At 41.4% G+C, this 17,282-nt stretch overlaps 1 protein-coding gene across 1 annotated transcript in view; it reads right to left on the reverse strand.

Annotated features, from left to right (window-relative positions):
• The window catches only part of LOC150088099 (DNA repair protein RAD50.L-like), a 553,006-nt gene that overhangs the window by 410,361 nt on the left and 125,363 nt on the right, over nt 1-17,282 (reverse strand). The window contains exon 5 of the mRNA XM_090370570.1: nt 9,157-9,249. Coding sequence (XP_090226696.1) covers nt 9,157-9,249 — 93 coding nt within the window. The remainder of the gene's footprint in view (nt 1-9,156; nt 9,250-17,282) is intronic.

Raw genomic sequence — 17,282 nt, forward strand, 5'->3', positions numbered from 1 at the left:
CACATAGGAGGGTCATCAGCCCTCAGCAAAAAAGAATGAGTCAAATGACTATGTCCTATGCGGGTCCGGGCAAGAACAACTTCCTCCTTACGATTCCTGCACAGACTAGACTGCCACGGTTCAATTACAGGCTTTATACAATATAGTTTATTGCCAGTCTGTCCATTCCACGAGTCCTGCCATTGGGAGTGTATGTTTTGGTGTATTATTTGCCTGTAGTCTGTATAGGGGACTGACAGGCAGCGATTATTATTGGGAATTGCTGATTTGGCTGCGGCGTCAGCCAAATCATTTCCCCTAATCCCAATGTGGCTGGGAATCCAGCAGAAGCGGATATCGTACTCACGTTCACGGAGGAAGTGAATCTTCTGCTGAATACTAGACAGAACTGGATGAGGATTATACCTCACAGATATCAAAGCCTGTAACACGCTGAGAGAATCGGAATATAAAATGAACCATTGGTATTGGCATTCACTAATGTGATCCAAGGCTAACTCTATAGCATGCAGCTCTGCAGTAAATATACTGCATTCAGAGGGAATCTGCTCCGATGTAGTGCTGTCTGTAAAGACAGCAGCAGATCCCACATATGATTCCGACTTCGAGCCATCTGTGTAAACTGGCGCGAAGTCAGAATGTTCAGCTCGGTGTGCTGAAAAAAGCTGCAGGTAGACCGACAGTGGAGTGTACGACTTTCCCCAATTTCTAAGGGACAAGTCACATGCTGGGACATGAGCATGCCAGGGTGGAAAGGGTTGCTTTGGTGTTTGGGCAACCTTGTCTACCTTGATATTAAGTTCTTTGAGTAGCTCTTGGAGACGAATACCAAAAGGATGATTGGCAGTCTTACGGGTATTGTATAAATTTTCCCATCGTGGCTCAAAAACGAATGGCCACGTAGGATGGTCTGGCAGGGATTTCAGTTTTAAAGCGTACTTTAAAGACAACTGCTTACGTTGAAGCGATAACGGTGGTTCGTTTGCTTCGACGTATAAGCTCTGGACAGGAGATGTGCGATATGCTCCAGTAGCAATACGTAGGGCCTGATGATGGACGGGGTCCAGCCACCACAGGACACTGTCTCTGGCTGAGGAATATACCTGGGACCCATAATCTAGTTTGGATCGCACAAGTGCACGGTAAAGCCGAAGAAGGGTACATCAGTCTGCTCCCCAAGATGTAGAGGAGAGCGAGCGGAGAATATTAAGCCCACGTGTGCACTTTGTGCGGAGTTGACGAACATGATGCAAAAAGGTTAATTTTTTATCGAATATGAGTCCCAAGAATTTTGTGTTCGCTGCTACTGGAATAGCATTTTGTCCAAGCCTTAATTCAGGTTCAGGATGAAGATTACGCTTGCGAAAAAAGTGTACGCAAACGGTCTTCTCTGGCGAGAACTTGAAGCCATTAGCAAGTGCCCAGGAATTCAGACTATCAATGGCTTTCTGCAGTTGTCTTTCAATAACCCTCATGTTGCACGACTGGCAAAAAATGCTAAAGTCATCAACATAGAGGGCACTGTTTATGGTTGGAGGAAGTTGTTCTGTGATGGAATTTATTTTGATGGCAAAAAGCGTGACACTTAATACTGATCCTTGTGGTACTCCCTCCTCTTGGCTAAAGGAGCGAGAGAGTGAGGATCCCACACGAACTTGGAACGATCGATTGGTTAAAAAGTTTTGAATAAAAAAGGGCAGATGCCCCTTAGGCTTACGCTATGTAAATCTTTTAAAATGCCAAATCTCCAAGTTGTGTCATACGCTTTCTCCATATCAAAGAACACCGACACCAAGTGTTCGCGTTTTAGGAAAGCGTCCCGGATGGATGCTTCCAATCTAATAAGACGGTCCAAAGTGGACCGGTTCCTTCGGAAGCCGCACTGGATGCTGGAGAGAAGGTCATTTGATTCTAAATACCATATTAAACGAGAATTGACCATTCTCTCCAGGATTTTGCACAGACAGCTAGTCAGAGCAATAGGACGATAATTGGTGGTGACTTTTGGATCCTTTCCTGGCTTAGGAAAGGCAAGAACGATTGCCTTTCGCCAGGAGTCAGGAAACTGCCCTTCAGTAAAGATTCTGTTATACAGAAGGAGCAGACAATCCATAGATTTTGGTGAAAGATGTTTAATCATTTCATAATGGATGCCATCTGGTCCAACAGCACTTGCTTTGGAAAGAGTGAGGGCTCTTTTCAGTTCCTCTATAGTGAATGCCCCGTTGTAGGGATACAGGCCCTTGGTCTTAAAATTAAGTGCTTGTTTTTCTAGTTTATGTTTCAGGACCAGGAACTCTGGGGAATACGAAGATGTTGCAGAGATGTTAGAGAATGTTTCCCCAAGAGAATTAGCTATTGCAGTTGGATCTGCAATAGCGCATCCATTATAATCTAGGATTGAAGAAGGGTGGGATGTATATTTTCCCTTCATTTTCCGGATTTTATCCCAGACTACCTTAGAGTTGGTAGACTGGTTAATAGATGATGTAAAACAGATCCACGATTCCTTTTGACTCTGACGGCGGATATATCGTGCTTTGGCTCGTGCACGTTTAAAGGTTATAAGGTTGGTCGTGGTGGGATATCGGCGGAATATCCCCCACGCTTTGTTTTGAGCCTTTTTTGCTGCTGTGCATTGTGAATTCCACCAAGGTTTAGGAAATGGTGGAAACCGGGCAGATGTTTTTGGAACAGCATTCGCAGCTGCTTGGACAATATTTTCTGTGATGTACTTAACTGCATCATTGATAGACTCTTGACTGACTGCTAAGATCAAAATTTGCCTGATGTTGGAAGGCAGTCCAGTCAGCCTGATCAATCTTCCACCATGGTAACCTAAAAGGAAGACATGGTCTCCCACTGTGTAACAAGGTTATCACGGGGAAGTGATCGCTTCCGTATGGATTCTCCTCCACTTCCCAAGTGAGAGAAGGGAGTAGAGAAGCGAAGGGGAGCAGATAGAGAGATCAATGGCAGAAAAAGTACGGGTAGGCATGTGGAAGAAGGTGTTTGTTCCAGTATTTAGAAGGGAAAGGTCATTGTCATTGAGCATACGCTCTATGATGCGTCCCCTTCCGTTGATGTTAGCACTACCCCACAGGGTGTTATGTCCGTTAAAATCCCCGAGAAGTAAGAAAGGGGGAGGCAGTTGCGTAAGAATATCATCAAGGTCTTCCTGGGAGATGTCAGTCCCAGGTGGCAAATAAATGGAGCACACAGTTAATAGAAATCCCACTGAAAGGCGAATTGCAACAGCCTCTATGCTGGTTGTAATTAGCAAAGGCTGCACTGGGGTCTGGTTACCCACAAGGATAGCCACTCCACCATGTACAGGGCCATCCGCAATTCTATCCTTTCGAAAAAATGTGATGTTGTGCGTGGTGGGTTCATCATTTGCCTTTAGATATGTCTCCTGTAAGCAAAAGCAAACTGGCTCGTGCTTTTGCAGGAGGGCCTTGATGTCATCAATATTTCGCCGGAATCCACGACAATTCCATTGTAGGAATTTAGCCATTATTTTGGCTTGGTGGGTCCATCAGGCGGCTTCCGAGGTGCTGAGGGCTTAATTTTATCAGTCTTGGATTTATCTTTTTTGGGGAAGAATAGACGCTGTCCCGTGTCCATTTCTTCCTCCGCAAAGAGTTCCAAGACAATCTTCGGGTACCTCCTTCTGCTCGACATCCATCTTTTCTTGGGTACTAGGGGGGGACTTCCCCTTTCTTATTCTTTTCTTTCATAATTACCTTAGTTACTTGTGGAGCATTAGGAGGTACCGATATAGGAGTGGCAGCTGATTGGTCCTTTTGTGCAGGTTTTTGAGAACTTAAGAGATACCGCGCGATGGGAGTGAAAGACTCCTTTGGAGGAATGGTCATGCCCGTCTGAGTTCCGACGGAACATCTCCCTGCTACCTTCTGGGCGTAGGTAGGTCTGTTGATATTCAGGGATTTGACCGATTTCCTTGCCTCCTGGTATGATATATTTAGCTCTGCCTTCAGCCGTTGAATTTCTTTTTCTTCTTTCCACCTCTGGTATGCTCGTGAGTAGGCCGGGTGTTCGCCTTCACAGTTAATACAGGTGGATTTTGCGGCTGAACATGCTGTTGTTTCGTGTTCCTTTGCACCGCATCGAGCGCATGCAAGGACTCCACGGCAGGCCATTTGAGAATGCCCATACTTCTGGCATTTAAAACACCGTAACGGGTTCGGAACGTATGGACGCACTGAACAGTTAATGTATCCAGCTTTATTCTCGTCAGGAGGTTTAGGAGAGTTAAAAGTCAGGATAACGCTCCTGGTTTTAACAATTTTTCCATCCCTTCGTGCAGTAATTCTCTTGACGGCAGTCACTCCCTGTGGTTTTAATTCGGAGCAGATTTCCTCCTCGGTTACGTCGAGAAGGTCCCACTCCGAAATGACACCCCTTGATGAATTGAGTGTTCTGTGTGGTATCACTGTTATAGGGATTCCTCCGATTGATGTTACTCGGAGTAGATGTTCAGACTGCCTGTCATTTTTTGTTTCAATCAAGAGGTCCCCAGAACGGAGCCTCTTAACTGACTTGGGTGAACCTGCTAACCCATCCAACCCTTTTTGGATAAAAAAGGGTGACATTTTTTCAATCAGTTTTTCATTCATGGAGTGCATAATTAAGAACCTTGGGACTGGCCCTGATGGTAGTTCGGTTCGGTGCCTCTTATTAGCAATATTGCTATCTGCTTCTTTATCAACTGTTTCAGATAGGGACCGGGTTGGGGCCCCTGAAGAAATAAGTTTATCAGGATTCATCGAGTTTTTTAAATTGTTCAGTGCCCGGGCTCCCCACCCACCACGGAGCCCAAAGGGACGCCCACTACCCGGCATGCAATAAATGTGCTCGGGAGTGGGACGCCAGGGCTACCCAGACACTATACCCGCACCGCCGCCAGCCTGAATCCTGTCCCTCGGACCGTGAGGGTAGGGGCGTGGCATTAACACGGTTGACCCTCGCAGGCGAGCCTACTAGCCGATTGATCCTAGCCGGGCCTTCCAGGACCACCCGTCTTGTTGAAGCAGGGGCCAAAGTGGTGTATTGAAGCTGGACCTCTCAACCACCAGGATCCCCCATTCCGAATTTCCACGGGTCGCAGCGCACGGCAAACACGCCGGATTCCATTGATGTAAACCTGGAACCTGGGCTGTGGGCGTTGGATCCCACTGATGCTAGTCTGGAAGTCCAGCAGCGTCACTGGGAGGTCCCCTCACCACGTACAGGTGCCCACGTCGAGGGGCCTGAAACCGTTCATCACGTCCAAGAATGTTTCCAGGAAGGGGTGTAAATGTACACCCCTATACCTGTTAATGGTATTGCTAGCTGCCCCAATACATAAGCTCTCAAGCCATTTACAGTCCCAGAACCCCTGTGCATGATCTGTGATGACAGCATCCTCCGGGGAAATTTGATGTTGTTTCTCCCAGAAATGTTCTGCTACAGCAGACTTCCCATAATTTGCAGACTTTATTGCGTTTACATGCTCACTCAGCCGGTCCTTCAGTCGCCACCCCGTCTCACCCACATAACACACCCCACAATCTGGGCATTTAATTTCTTACACCACCCCATTGCTGGCTTCTTTGGATATGGGGTCTTTAACTCGAGATATCACTGTGTGCAACCTCTGGCCTGGGAGTTGCACACAGCATATCTGACACCCCCAAACTATACGTGCAATGTGGTCTGAAAGGCCCAAATAGTAGGGAATGTATGCGGTGCTCACAGGGGCGAACTGCTCATTACGAGTGGACTCTACTCCTCTAATGGCCCTGTCTAACACCCTCTGGGGATAGCCACACTTCTTGAGGTCTGCTGTTACCCGAACAATTTCATTATCTTTTTCCTTGGAGACATGGGAAATTCCAAATCCCCAAAAATCCTGACTTCTAACTCTTCCATAGCTATGGCCACTATGCCACTAATGGGGGAACCCATGGCTGTTCCATGGACCTGCCTGTACATGACATCTTGGAATACCATAATGATATTAGATAAGGAAAACTCCTTCACAAATGTCATCAATACTTTGAGGTGACCTTGTACATTCTAACACACTGCAAACCAAACTTAATGGGAATACAAGTAAACAGTGACGTGACATCGAAAGTAATCATTATCTCATCTTCCTTTTTATAAAGTCCACAAATTCCTTACTGTTCTTAATGACAAAGCCGGAAAGTCCTACTATGGGTGCAATTAGCTTAGCTAAGTACTTAGATAAAAGCATACGTAGAACTGTTTATAAATGATACAATAGGTCTGAGCGGTATACCCACTTTATGTATCTTTGGGAGCCCATAGAATCTGGGCTATGGTTATTTTGGATAAAGAACAATATTGTAGTAAAGCATTAGAATTATTACAGGATTCTGCTACATACAAAGTTACCCGCCGTAATCCGTTGGTTAGTTGGGAACGACAAGTGAATAACCTTTTACAACGTTGGCAAAAGTCAGAATGGATATCCAAGGAGGTCCATTGGTCGTTACATGCTGCTGGATGTTGTTTACCCAGATTCTATGGGCTCCCAAAGATACATAAAGTAGGTATACCACTCAGACCTATTGCATCATTTATAAACAGTCCTACGTATGCTTTATCTAAGTACTTAGCTAAGCTAATTGCACCCATAGTAGGACTTTCAGGCTTTGTCATTAAGAACAGTAAGGAATTTGTGGACTTTATAAAAGGACAGACTATACGGGAAGGTGAGATAATGATTTCTTTCGATGTCATGTCGCTGTTTACTTGTATTCCCATTAAGTTTGGTTTGCAGTGTGTTAGAATGGCCTTAGAAAAGGATGTATTGTTAAGTACCAGGTCACCTCTAAGTATTAATGACATTGTGAAGGAGTGGAGTTTTGCTTATCTAGTACCGTTATGGTATTCCAAGATGTCATGTACAGGCAGGTCCATGGAACAGCCATGGATTCCCCCATTAGTGCCATAGTGGCCAATTTAGCTATGGAAGAGTCAGAAGTCAGGATTTTTGGGGATTTGGAATTTTCCATACGCAGATGGAGGAGATATGTTGATGACACATTCTCCATTATACAAAGAGGGAGGGAGGATCAGGTACTTAATGTACTTAATAGTTTCTCCCCTTTTATCAAATTTACTTCGGAGGTGGAAGCAGAGGGAACCTTGCCATTCCTTAACGTGTTGGTAATTAGGGAAGGTGGTAGGCTTAAGTCCAAGGTATTTAGAAAGCCGATGTGCTGGGGTCAATATACCTATTATACCTTGGCACAAGCCAGCCAACACAAAAACAGTGTGGTCAAGACTCTAATAGACTGGGTGGTGTCCCACTGCAGCACCTCCAAGGATAAAGATAATGAAATTGTTTGGGTCACAGCAGACCTCAAGAAGTGCGGCTGCCCCCAGAGGATGTTAGACAGAGCCATTAGAGGAGTAGAGTCCACCCGTAATGAGCAGTTCGCCCCTGTGAGCACCGCATACATTCCCTACTATCCGGGCCCTTCAGACCACATTGCACGTATAGTTCGGGGGTGTCAGATATGCTGTGTGCAACTCCCAGGACGGAGAGGCGCCTCCGTAGCCAGTTGGGAAAGAGCAGCAGTCCGTAGCCAGGTGGGAAAGAGCAGCAGTCCGTAGCACATGCTTCTTGATTAGACCGGGGTTCGAGCCCGTCACCACCAAATACGGAGGATGCGGAAGGGTCAGGGATGACCACCGCATATCCCGGAGCAATATGGCCTTAGTTGCTAATGCTCCCAAAAAAAAAAAAAAAAAAAAAACCCAGGCCGGAGGTTGCACACAGTGATATCTCGAGTTAAAGACCCCATATCCAAAGAAGCCAGCAGTGGGGTGGTGTAAGAAATTAAATGCCCGGATTGTGGGGTGTGTTATGTGGGTGAGATGGGGGCCTTGATTGAAGGACCGGCTGGGGGAGCATGTAAACGCAATAAAGCCCACAAATTATGGGAAGTCTGCTGTGGCAGAACATTTCTGGGAGAAACAACAAATTTCCCAGGGGGATGCTGTCATCACAGATCATGCACAGGGGTTCTGGGACCGTAAATGGCTTGAGAACTTACGTATTGGGGCTGCTAGCAATACCATTAACAGGGATAGGGGGTGTATGTTTACACCCCCCTCCTGGAAACCGTCGTTCTTGGACGTGATGAACGGTTTCAGCTAGCGCACTCCCGGACCATATCCAGTCCCAGTGCGCAAATGGAAAATTCCAACCGTGGAACCATGTGATGTGTGCCGTGGATCTACTATTTAAGGATGTGCCGCACAGTAGACATATGCTGCTGAGGAAGGAGACTGCTGCCTCCGAAAGCTACAGCAAATTTTATCGCTTTTAATTTCTAGGTTTTTAGTATATTTTATCAGTGTTATTTATTTTTATTGTAAATATATATCTATTTTATATTTATTTTATTGTAAATAGTGTTTTTAGTTACAGTATTAAAAAAAAAAAAAAAAAAAATTATTTATCTTCCTGCTGGTGTGAAGTTTAATCATCAATATGAATTGTCCCAGCCTTGTAGGCCTATTTAGAGATAGAATGTAAAATTTATACTCACAAAATATATTTTACACTTTACAAAATATATCTGGTAGAATTACTAATCACCATTACACAGAATAGAACAAATTAGTAACAAGAGTAGTATTAATAATTCTTTAGCTTTTTGTACATATAACTATGTTTGAATGAATGGAGACTTAATTAATATAATCATAGAGGACAAACGGTCTTGCATATGTTTAATCATAATTTTGTTAATGTGTTTAGTATACTCCCTCAATTTGAATCTATGCACACATACACAATATAATCGCATTTTACATTCAAAACTATTTTTCTGTGGTGGCAATATTATGACATCTGCACCAAAGCCTTGAGTAAATATGAAGTGCTACTCAACAGTTTTTATTGCGGTTGTTTACTATTTTAATGACTGCTTCATTAAAAAAAATCAGGAAGAGTAAGTAAAATTTAAGAAATAGCTTGCAAGCTATTCTTGAATTAAGAGGCTATATAAACTGCACTTTAATATTCTCCCGATTTCAAAAATTTACAAAGCAGCTTACATTTTAAATAAAATTATCAGCATTAAGAATTAGTTATATTGGATAATTACTTACTCATACATTTCCTTGCTTGTTTTTAAAGAAGAAAGCTTTGATTTTTTCTTCTGTATGCTGGATTTTGTTGAATCAAGATGTTCAGATGTATTACTGCCAGAATATATTAGATATTGCCATGGAAATTAATAGTAAAAAAAGTAATCTCAGTTAATTAAATAATAGAAAAAAGATAAATTATAATAATGCTAAAAAAATTAAGAGCTCATCCAATTCACAAGTAATACCATCACAAGTTTATCAGGTTAGTTAAACAAGATTTTTCGTTTACAAGACCATGCAGCGTTCCCTCGAGAAAACCCTTCCTATCTAGATCAACTAGCATTAAAATTTTAATCACTGCCTCTATAGTTTTTGCCATCAATGAAATCAGACTGTTCCGCTGTAGTTACCCACCTCTTTTTTTTGCACTCTCCCCCATGAATTGGCAATACACTGGTGCTTTTCCAATCCAAGATAATCAACCAAGTTTTAGACTATATATCCCTAGTTATTCGAGCTTGAAGGCCCCATTTGCCTTCAGGCTAAAAGTTTTTATAGTAAACAATCCTCATAATTTCCATTTTGCTGATTTTACAAGTCTTAGATTGAACTGCACAGTTTCTCATTGCCATGAAGGGACTTTAATCTGCAAACATCAGTACAAAGCATCCATTAAATTCATCAACCATCCGTATGGCTTTCAATGACTTAACTGTAAATACAAAGGGTACTAGGAAAGTTTTGCAATATGATGCAACAATGAATCACAGGAAGCTGCTTGTTGCTGCATGTTGAGACATGTTCATATGTGCATAGTAGCTGCCGCGCCAAGTCGATGGGCTCAGTTATTAATTAGTAGTGAGAGTGTAAAGTGCTTGCGATGGCATCGTGGTCACGAAATGAGATAAGGACAGTTTTGCGGTATAATTTCGTGCGTGGTTTAACCATAGACCAGTGCTTAGAAGAAATGACTCTTGCACTAGATGATGATTGTCCACATCGTACAACGATATTCAGGTGGTATAGAGAATTCCAAAGGGGAAATTTCACTCTGGAGGATTCTGAGAGGCCGGGAAGGCCACGAACGTCAGTTACTGAGGAAAACGTTACTGCTGTGAGGAAAATGCTTGACGAAAACAGGCGAGTGACCTACCAACAGATAGAGGATACTTTGGGCCTAAATGCACCAGCAATTCGATCGATTCTGCAAGATCATTTGCATGTGAAGAAACTTTGTTCTCTCTGGTTGCCGCATCAACTGACTGAAGAGCAGATGACACGACGTGTGACTTGGTGCCGGGAGATGTTAAAAAGGTTTGATAAAGGACAATCTCGGTATGTGAACAACATCGTGACAGGTGACGAGACTTGGCTGTACTATTACGATCTGCCGACCAAGGCTCAAAACAAAGTTTGGGTCTTTGATGATGACGACACACCCGTAATTGTCAGAAAATCCCGATCTGTAAAGAAGAAAATGGAAAATGATAGCTGTATTTTTCAAATCGAGTGGAATTGTGGAACGTGTCGTTTTGGACACGCAGAAGACAGTCACAGCTAAGTGGTATACTGAACAATGCCTGCCTAAAGTCATTGGATCTATGAAGAACCTGCGGCCAAAGTCAAGAATGGACACCTGGTACGTCCATCATGAAAATGCTCCAGCTCACTGCGCCAAAGCCTGCACCGAATATTTGACCACGACAGGACTGAAACTTCTCGAGCACCCTCCCTACAGGCCAGACCTTGCTCCCTGCGACTTTGCACTGTTCCCGCATGTGAAAATGAAGCTAAAAGGGAGGCGGTTTTCCAGTGATGATGACCTTCTACGGGCTTGGGACAACGAGTGTGCTTTACTCCCTAGTGAAACTTGGCAGAACTGGTTTAAAGATTGGTTTCGGAGGATGGAGAGGTGTATTGAATGTAGAGAAAATTACTTTGAAAAAATTAAATAAACAAAGCTGTATTGCAAAACTTTCCTAGTACCCTTTGTATAGAATAAGGGTCCAACCTGACTTGCTTGCTTTCTTATTTGTATTTATATACACTTAAAAATCCTTATCACCTTTCTTAACTCTTTCAGTCAGTGATTTCTCTGCTACTGACAGCCTAACCATTTCTGGTACTATTGCATGGTTCAGTGCTTTTCATCACTACATAATTGTCATATGCTGTCTTTTTTTCTTCTCTTAAACTAGCCAGTTCTTATTCATTAACCTCTGCATCCTATTCATTCTTTATCTTCTTAATTGTATGCATGCATTTATGGCTTCCATTATGGCAGCTTTAAAGCTATTACACAATCCACCTGTATTTGCAGTTAATAGAGACCATATGTACTATCTTAGGATGTTGCAATCCCCTTTCACAAAACTGAACCCCTGCCCTAACCTTTCACAACCGAGAGCTCATTTGTCATCATCATTTAACTTAGCACCCTTTGCAATGGATTTCTATACTGCTAACCCAAGTTATTATTGGGATTGTAGGTAACGATCAAGTCAAGAATATTCTTGTCCCTGTACATCCCTTCACATGATGCCATAGACAGGACCGCATTAATGCTACAGACAAACCAGTCATGGCCGGGAGTCTCACCCAAAGAGGGACCTCATTTTCAGTGTAAACATTTTCTAAAGTTGTGATAAAAATTTTTAATAATAATAATAAACCAAGAAAACGTGCAATATAAAAAAGCATATTTAAACTTCACTTGTTAAGTGTTTAAATTCTGTTCTTATACCTTTTTTATTGTACAATAAATAAGTTAAAAGTTTCTACTAAAATTGTTTTTATTAGTACTTTATTTTTCAAGTCAAAAAACAAAAATGTTTTATGTTTTTTATTATTCTGGTTATTATAACTGGTTATTATTCACAATATAAATATAAAAACCTATGTGGTATTTGTATTTATATGTAAGTGCAATAAACATATATTAAAGGGGCCTCAAATTTAAATATGGCCGGGGCCAATTTCATCTTTAATCTGGCCCTGGCAATAGATATGTATTATCTTAGGATATTGCAATCCGCTTTTTCCTAAAATTAAACCCCTGCCTCAAACTTTAACAACTGAGACCTGACTTATTAGCATTGGCATATGATGCAAGAAAGTAAGCTTATACAGCATCAGCCAAAAAAAAAAAAAAAAAAACCTTTCCCATTTCACCCATCCGGTCATTCCAAATGTTTGTCCAGTTCAGCCTTAAATTTATTTAAGCTATCAACTTCCACAACAACAGATGGAAGTCTGTTCCAGCATTCAACTACCTGCTCTATTCTACTACTATCTTCCCTCAATTTGAATCTATGCCCCCTCAGGTTCTTAATCTGAGAAAGTGAAAGTATCCCATCAGCATTGAGCCTCCTCAAACCATTCAAGGCCTTATACACCACAAACAGATCGCCTCACAGGTGCCTAGTCTCCAAATGCTGCAACTTACAGAACTGAAGTCTTTCTTCGTAAGTGCATGCTTTGTACCTCTCACCAATCTTGCTGCCCTTCTCTGTACTCGTTCTAGCAACTCCACATCCTTCCAAAAATGAGGCCTCCATACCTGTATGCAGTACTCAAGGTGTGGCCTGACCATTACCTTATACAAAGGGATAATCACCTCCTTGTCTCTGCTAGCAAAATTCCTATATATCATTAACAAAACTCCATGTCCTGCTCTGGCTGCCTGTCTGCACTGCTCAGAGAACATAATCTGAGCAAGTGGAAGTATCCCATCAGCATTGAGCCTCCTATCTGACTGCACAATTACCCTCAGGTCTTTTTCATTCTCACCTCCTGAGTGTAGTACGACACAGTTGGTACGTTTCTCTTGGGTTACTGTTGCCCATATGCAGTACTTGGAATTTGTCAATGTTAAACTTCAGTTGCCGCTTCTCAACCCATTTGTCTAACTTTTCTAGATCCTGTTACAGTAGCATGCTGTCTTTGTCATTAACAACCCTACCAACCTTTGTACTATCAGCAAACTTGGACATTAAGCTTGAAATAACTTCACAGATATCAGTGATAAATACACAAAACAACAATGGGCCCAGCACCGAACTCTGGGGGACTCCACTAATAACATTAGTCCACGTAGAGCAGTGTCCATTTATTATCACTCTCTGCCATTTCCCACTCAACCATCCCTTTATCCATTGCACCAACTTGCCCTTAATGCCATACCACTCCAATCTGTACAGCAGTCTTCCATGTGCTACAGTATCAAAAGCTTTCCTGAAATCCAAGTATACGATATCAAAATTATTTTTTGCATCCCGTTCCTTTGTGACCACATCAGAGTATCCAATCAAATTGGTCAGACAAGACTTCCCCTTAACAAACCCACGATGTATCTGAACTATTACTGCAGTCTTGTGTAGGTGATCCTGTGTCGCCTCTTTAACCAGTCACTCCATTATTTTCCCTGGAACAGAAGTTAAACTAACAGGTCTATAATTATTTGTGTCACCCTTTGTGAATTGGGAATATCCCAATTCACAAAGGGGATTGCACATCCCCAGTCCATGGATACCTCCTCTGACTCTAAGGATGCTCTCATAATTATGGCTAAGGGTTTGCTTACTTCCCTTGCTGCCTCCTTCAATATAACTGGATAGATTCCATCTGCCTCAGGTGCCTTTTTATGTCTAATTTCAACAATTTCTCCTCCACTTTGCTCTCAGTTATTACAAAATCACTTAGCTACCTGTTAGAATTAGATAAACTTCTGGGATTCCCCTCCTTGAATAACCCCTCATGTGTGTCTACTTGATGAGCCTACTTGAGCAGGCTCATCAATAGTCAAACCATCTATGTTAAGTGGACCAATCTGATTTATCCCCTTCCTTGTAGAGTTTATATAAGTAAAGAACTTTTTGCTGTTTTTCTTTGCATCCTTTGCCAAAGATTTCTCATAATCTGCCTTTGCCTGCTCTACCTCCTTTATGACTTGATTACACACTAGCTTATATCTGCCATAGGCTGCTGTGTCGCCTGATAATTTATATGCATCCCATGCATTTTTTTTTCTCTGCCACAAGTCTCCTTAATTCATCTGAACCTTGAACAGTATTTCTTAGTTGGTATGAAAAGCCTAGAAGCCTAAAATATTAAGTCCCTGAAGGCATCCCATTTAGAATGTATCGTTGGTAACATCATCAGTTGATCCCACTGTATAGAATTTAAAAACTGTCTGAGACCACTGCAGTCGCCTTTGCGAAAACAAAAACCCTTCTCTTTACCTTTGATGGTAGTTACATCTTTAAGTAAATCCAACATCAGTATAATGTGATCACATTTTACCTAGTGGTTCCGTTATCTGAAAATTCTTAATTCATGAATAATCATTGCTGATAATCAGATCAAGAGTATTACTCTCTCTGGTTGCCCCTCGAACATGTTGCTGTAGAAAACAATCCTCCAATAAATCCACAAAAGTCTTGCTAGCATGTGACTGACCAACCCACAAGTTCCAGTCAATGCCTGAAAAGTTAAAATCCCCCGTTACAAGACATTCTGATTTACTGGCCCAATCTATTTCTCTGCACAACCGTTCATTGTACTCATCAGAGTCATTAGGCCTATAACACACTCTTTATCATCGTCATCATCATCCAACTTAGCACTTTATGATCACTCTTTGCAAAGTGATTTCTGTACTGCTAACCCTATGTTATTATTGAGATTGCAGGTAATGATCAAGTCAAGAACATTCTTGTCATTAGTACATCCCTTCACATGCTGCCATAGATAATAATCACCTAATTCATTTAAAATTTCAACCCACATGAAAAATTCCCCTCCCAATATTTCCGATGGGAGTAATAATGCATTAGTTCTGAATCTGGGAGTGTTCTTGATGCACACTGGCTACATTTGACAAGTGAACTGACCCCCGCCTATCCTTAAATATGCTGTACATGACATGTCATAGTGAAACTTATCTTCTATTTCTGGGTGACATCAAATTTCTGTTATCCTGTTGTTGTCCTAACCACGAGATAAAAACTTAACTATTTCAGGCTGCTGATATATCATATGTCTGTGACATGAGACCAAGTGAAAGAGAGTATCCCTTCAAACATTCCACATAGATCATCAGCACTGACTACTGCAGATGTCATGTTACCAAAAAGCAGTAGCTGATATCTGCAAGGAGCAAATAACTGACAGGAATGCAAAGCCAACAGATGGCACTTGTGAGAGAAATAACAGCCAGTTAAATCAGAGAATATAATAGCAGGCATCCATGCATAGAGAGCATTAGGCCATGTCTAAACTACAGAACTAAACAATAATAATTAAACTTCAGTACAGTATGGTTGGCTTGATACAGATGGAGGTGATTGTCACAGATGAAGTGATAGAGGCTGGGGCTAGGAGCTGGTTAGTATAACAAAGTTGCTAGAGGTTTTGAGGATTTCAGGATGATCCCATGGCTGAAAGCACTAGGACTGATTAGAATAATCAATCAAAATTATCTCCATTAGAATAATCAATCCACCAAAGCAGATTGATTATTCTAATGAAGGCTTTCCATCTAAATATAGTTTGCAGTACGTACAGTCTATTCAAAGATGATTATATGATTATAATCACTGTTAATAAAGGTCTCACATTTTTACTTGCATCAACTTTATGCTACATAAATTTCATCTATGCTCCTAGTAGGTTTAGTAACATACTAAGGACATAGAAAAAAAAGCAACAATATATAACGTTTCTCTTCAATCAGTTCACAGCAATATATTTATGGATAACTTTTTCAGGTTGTTGGGGATGCACCTCGCAAAACTACAGTACATAGTAATCCATGCTACAACCACCCTGAACAAAGAGTTCAGCAAATTCAGGCAGCCAAAAAAGTTTCACAGGTTTCCAGGGTTACCTGACTTTCTAAACTTCAAAGATGGTCCCTTAACCCAATGTAGTCAACACATAGCCAGAAGCTGATTTCAGAATTGTTGTTGTTAGATTTGTTGGTGCATCAGCAACTTAGGCTATAATGCACTCATTTCTGTCTGATATTTTTTTCGTTTTTCTTACAGGCGATAGGGTTTCAGATAAGGTGATATTTATCTATCAACTTTAGGAAAAGAAAAATGTCATCCATGTTCACTTGATCTCCTAGGACACATTGTAGTGTTAACAGATTGCAATTATGAAAATTAGAGGAAAAAGCTGTTTTCCATTCTTTTTGATATTGCAGGCATTCTATGATGATATGCTTGACTCTTAATGGGCATAAACAATTACTACATTGTGGAGGGTCACTGTTTGTTAGTAGATAGCTATGAGTGAGGAAAGTACAACCAATGCGTAATCTAGCTAAGATGGTTTCTTCCTTTCTGTTTCGTCTCAGGCTGGATTGCCACTGTTTAGGTTCTGTTGTTGTTATGAAATTTAATGACACATAAGCTGCTAGGGCCATATTGTGTCTTTCTAATGATTATAATAGGAAATACTAATTTAACCTGTTATATTTTATGGTATATTCCTATGTTATTTAGGAAGGCAAACAGTTCTGTTTTATTAGGGTCATCTCCAAGAATCTGCGATAATGTTAGTGAAGGCTGTGCATTAGCATGATTTAAAGCTGTTTGAGCGGATACTGAGGTGAGGACAGTCCACTAATAAATGACGAATAGTTAGTTGTACATCACATGATGTGCATTGAGAAGCACTGTCATTTGTTGTTAATAGATAGAGGTGTGTGAGTCGGGTATGCCCAATTCTTAGCCTTCCCAGAATTACTTCTTCTCGTCTGCTTTTCTGAAAGCTGGAGAGCCACAGCTTTGGATCTGGTTTTATTCGGTAAAGTTTGTTCTCTGGATAACCTCTCCAGATTGCTGACCAACTATTGTAACATGCTTTAAGGATGATTGGTTTGAAATCGGTATATGGAACTTGAAGTCTTTAAAATATCTGCAAGATTTTGGAAACAACCAAAATATCTGCAAGAATTTAAAAACAACCAAAATCTGCAAGATTTTGGTTGTTTTTCTGCTTTTTCATTTCCTGCTATTCCATAATGCCCTGGGATCCAACAAAATGCCACAATTTGGTCTGATTGATTACATGCAAATAATTTAGAATGTATTTCTTTTATTACAGAGTGAGAGGAGTTGCTATTACTGCTTATGGCG

Source organism: Mastigoproctus giganteus, chromosome 3 (assembly GCF_048544385.1).
Source record: "Mastigoproctus giganteus isolate SK-2022 chromosome 3, ASM4854438v1, whole genome shotgun sequence".
NCBI classification, from domain to species: Eukaryota; Metazoa; Arthropoda; class Arachnida; order Uropygi; family Thelyphonidae; genus Mastigoproctus; species Mastigoproctus giganteus.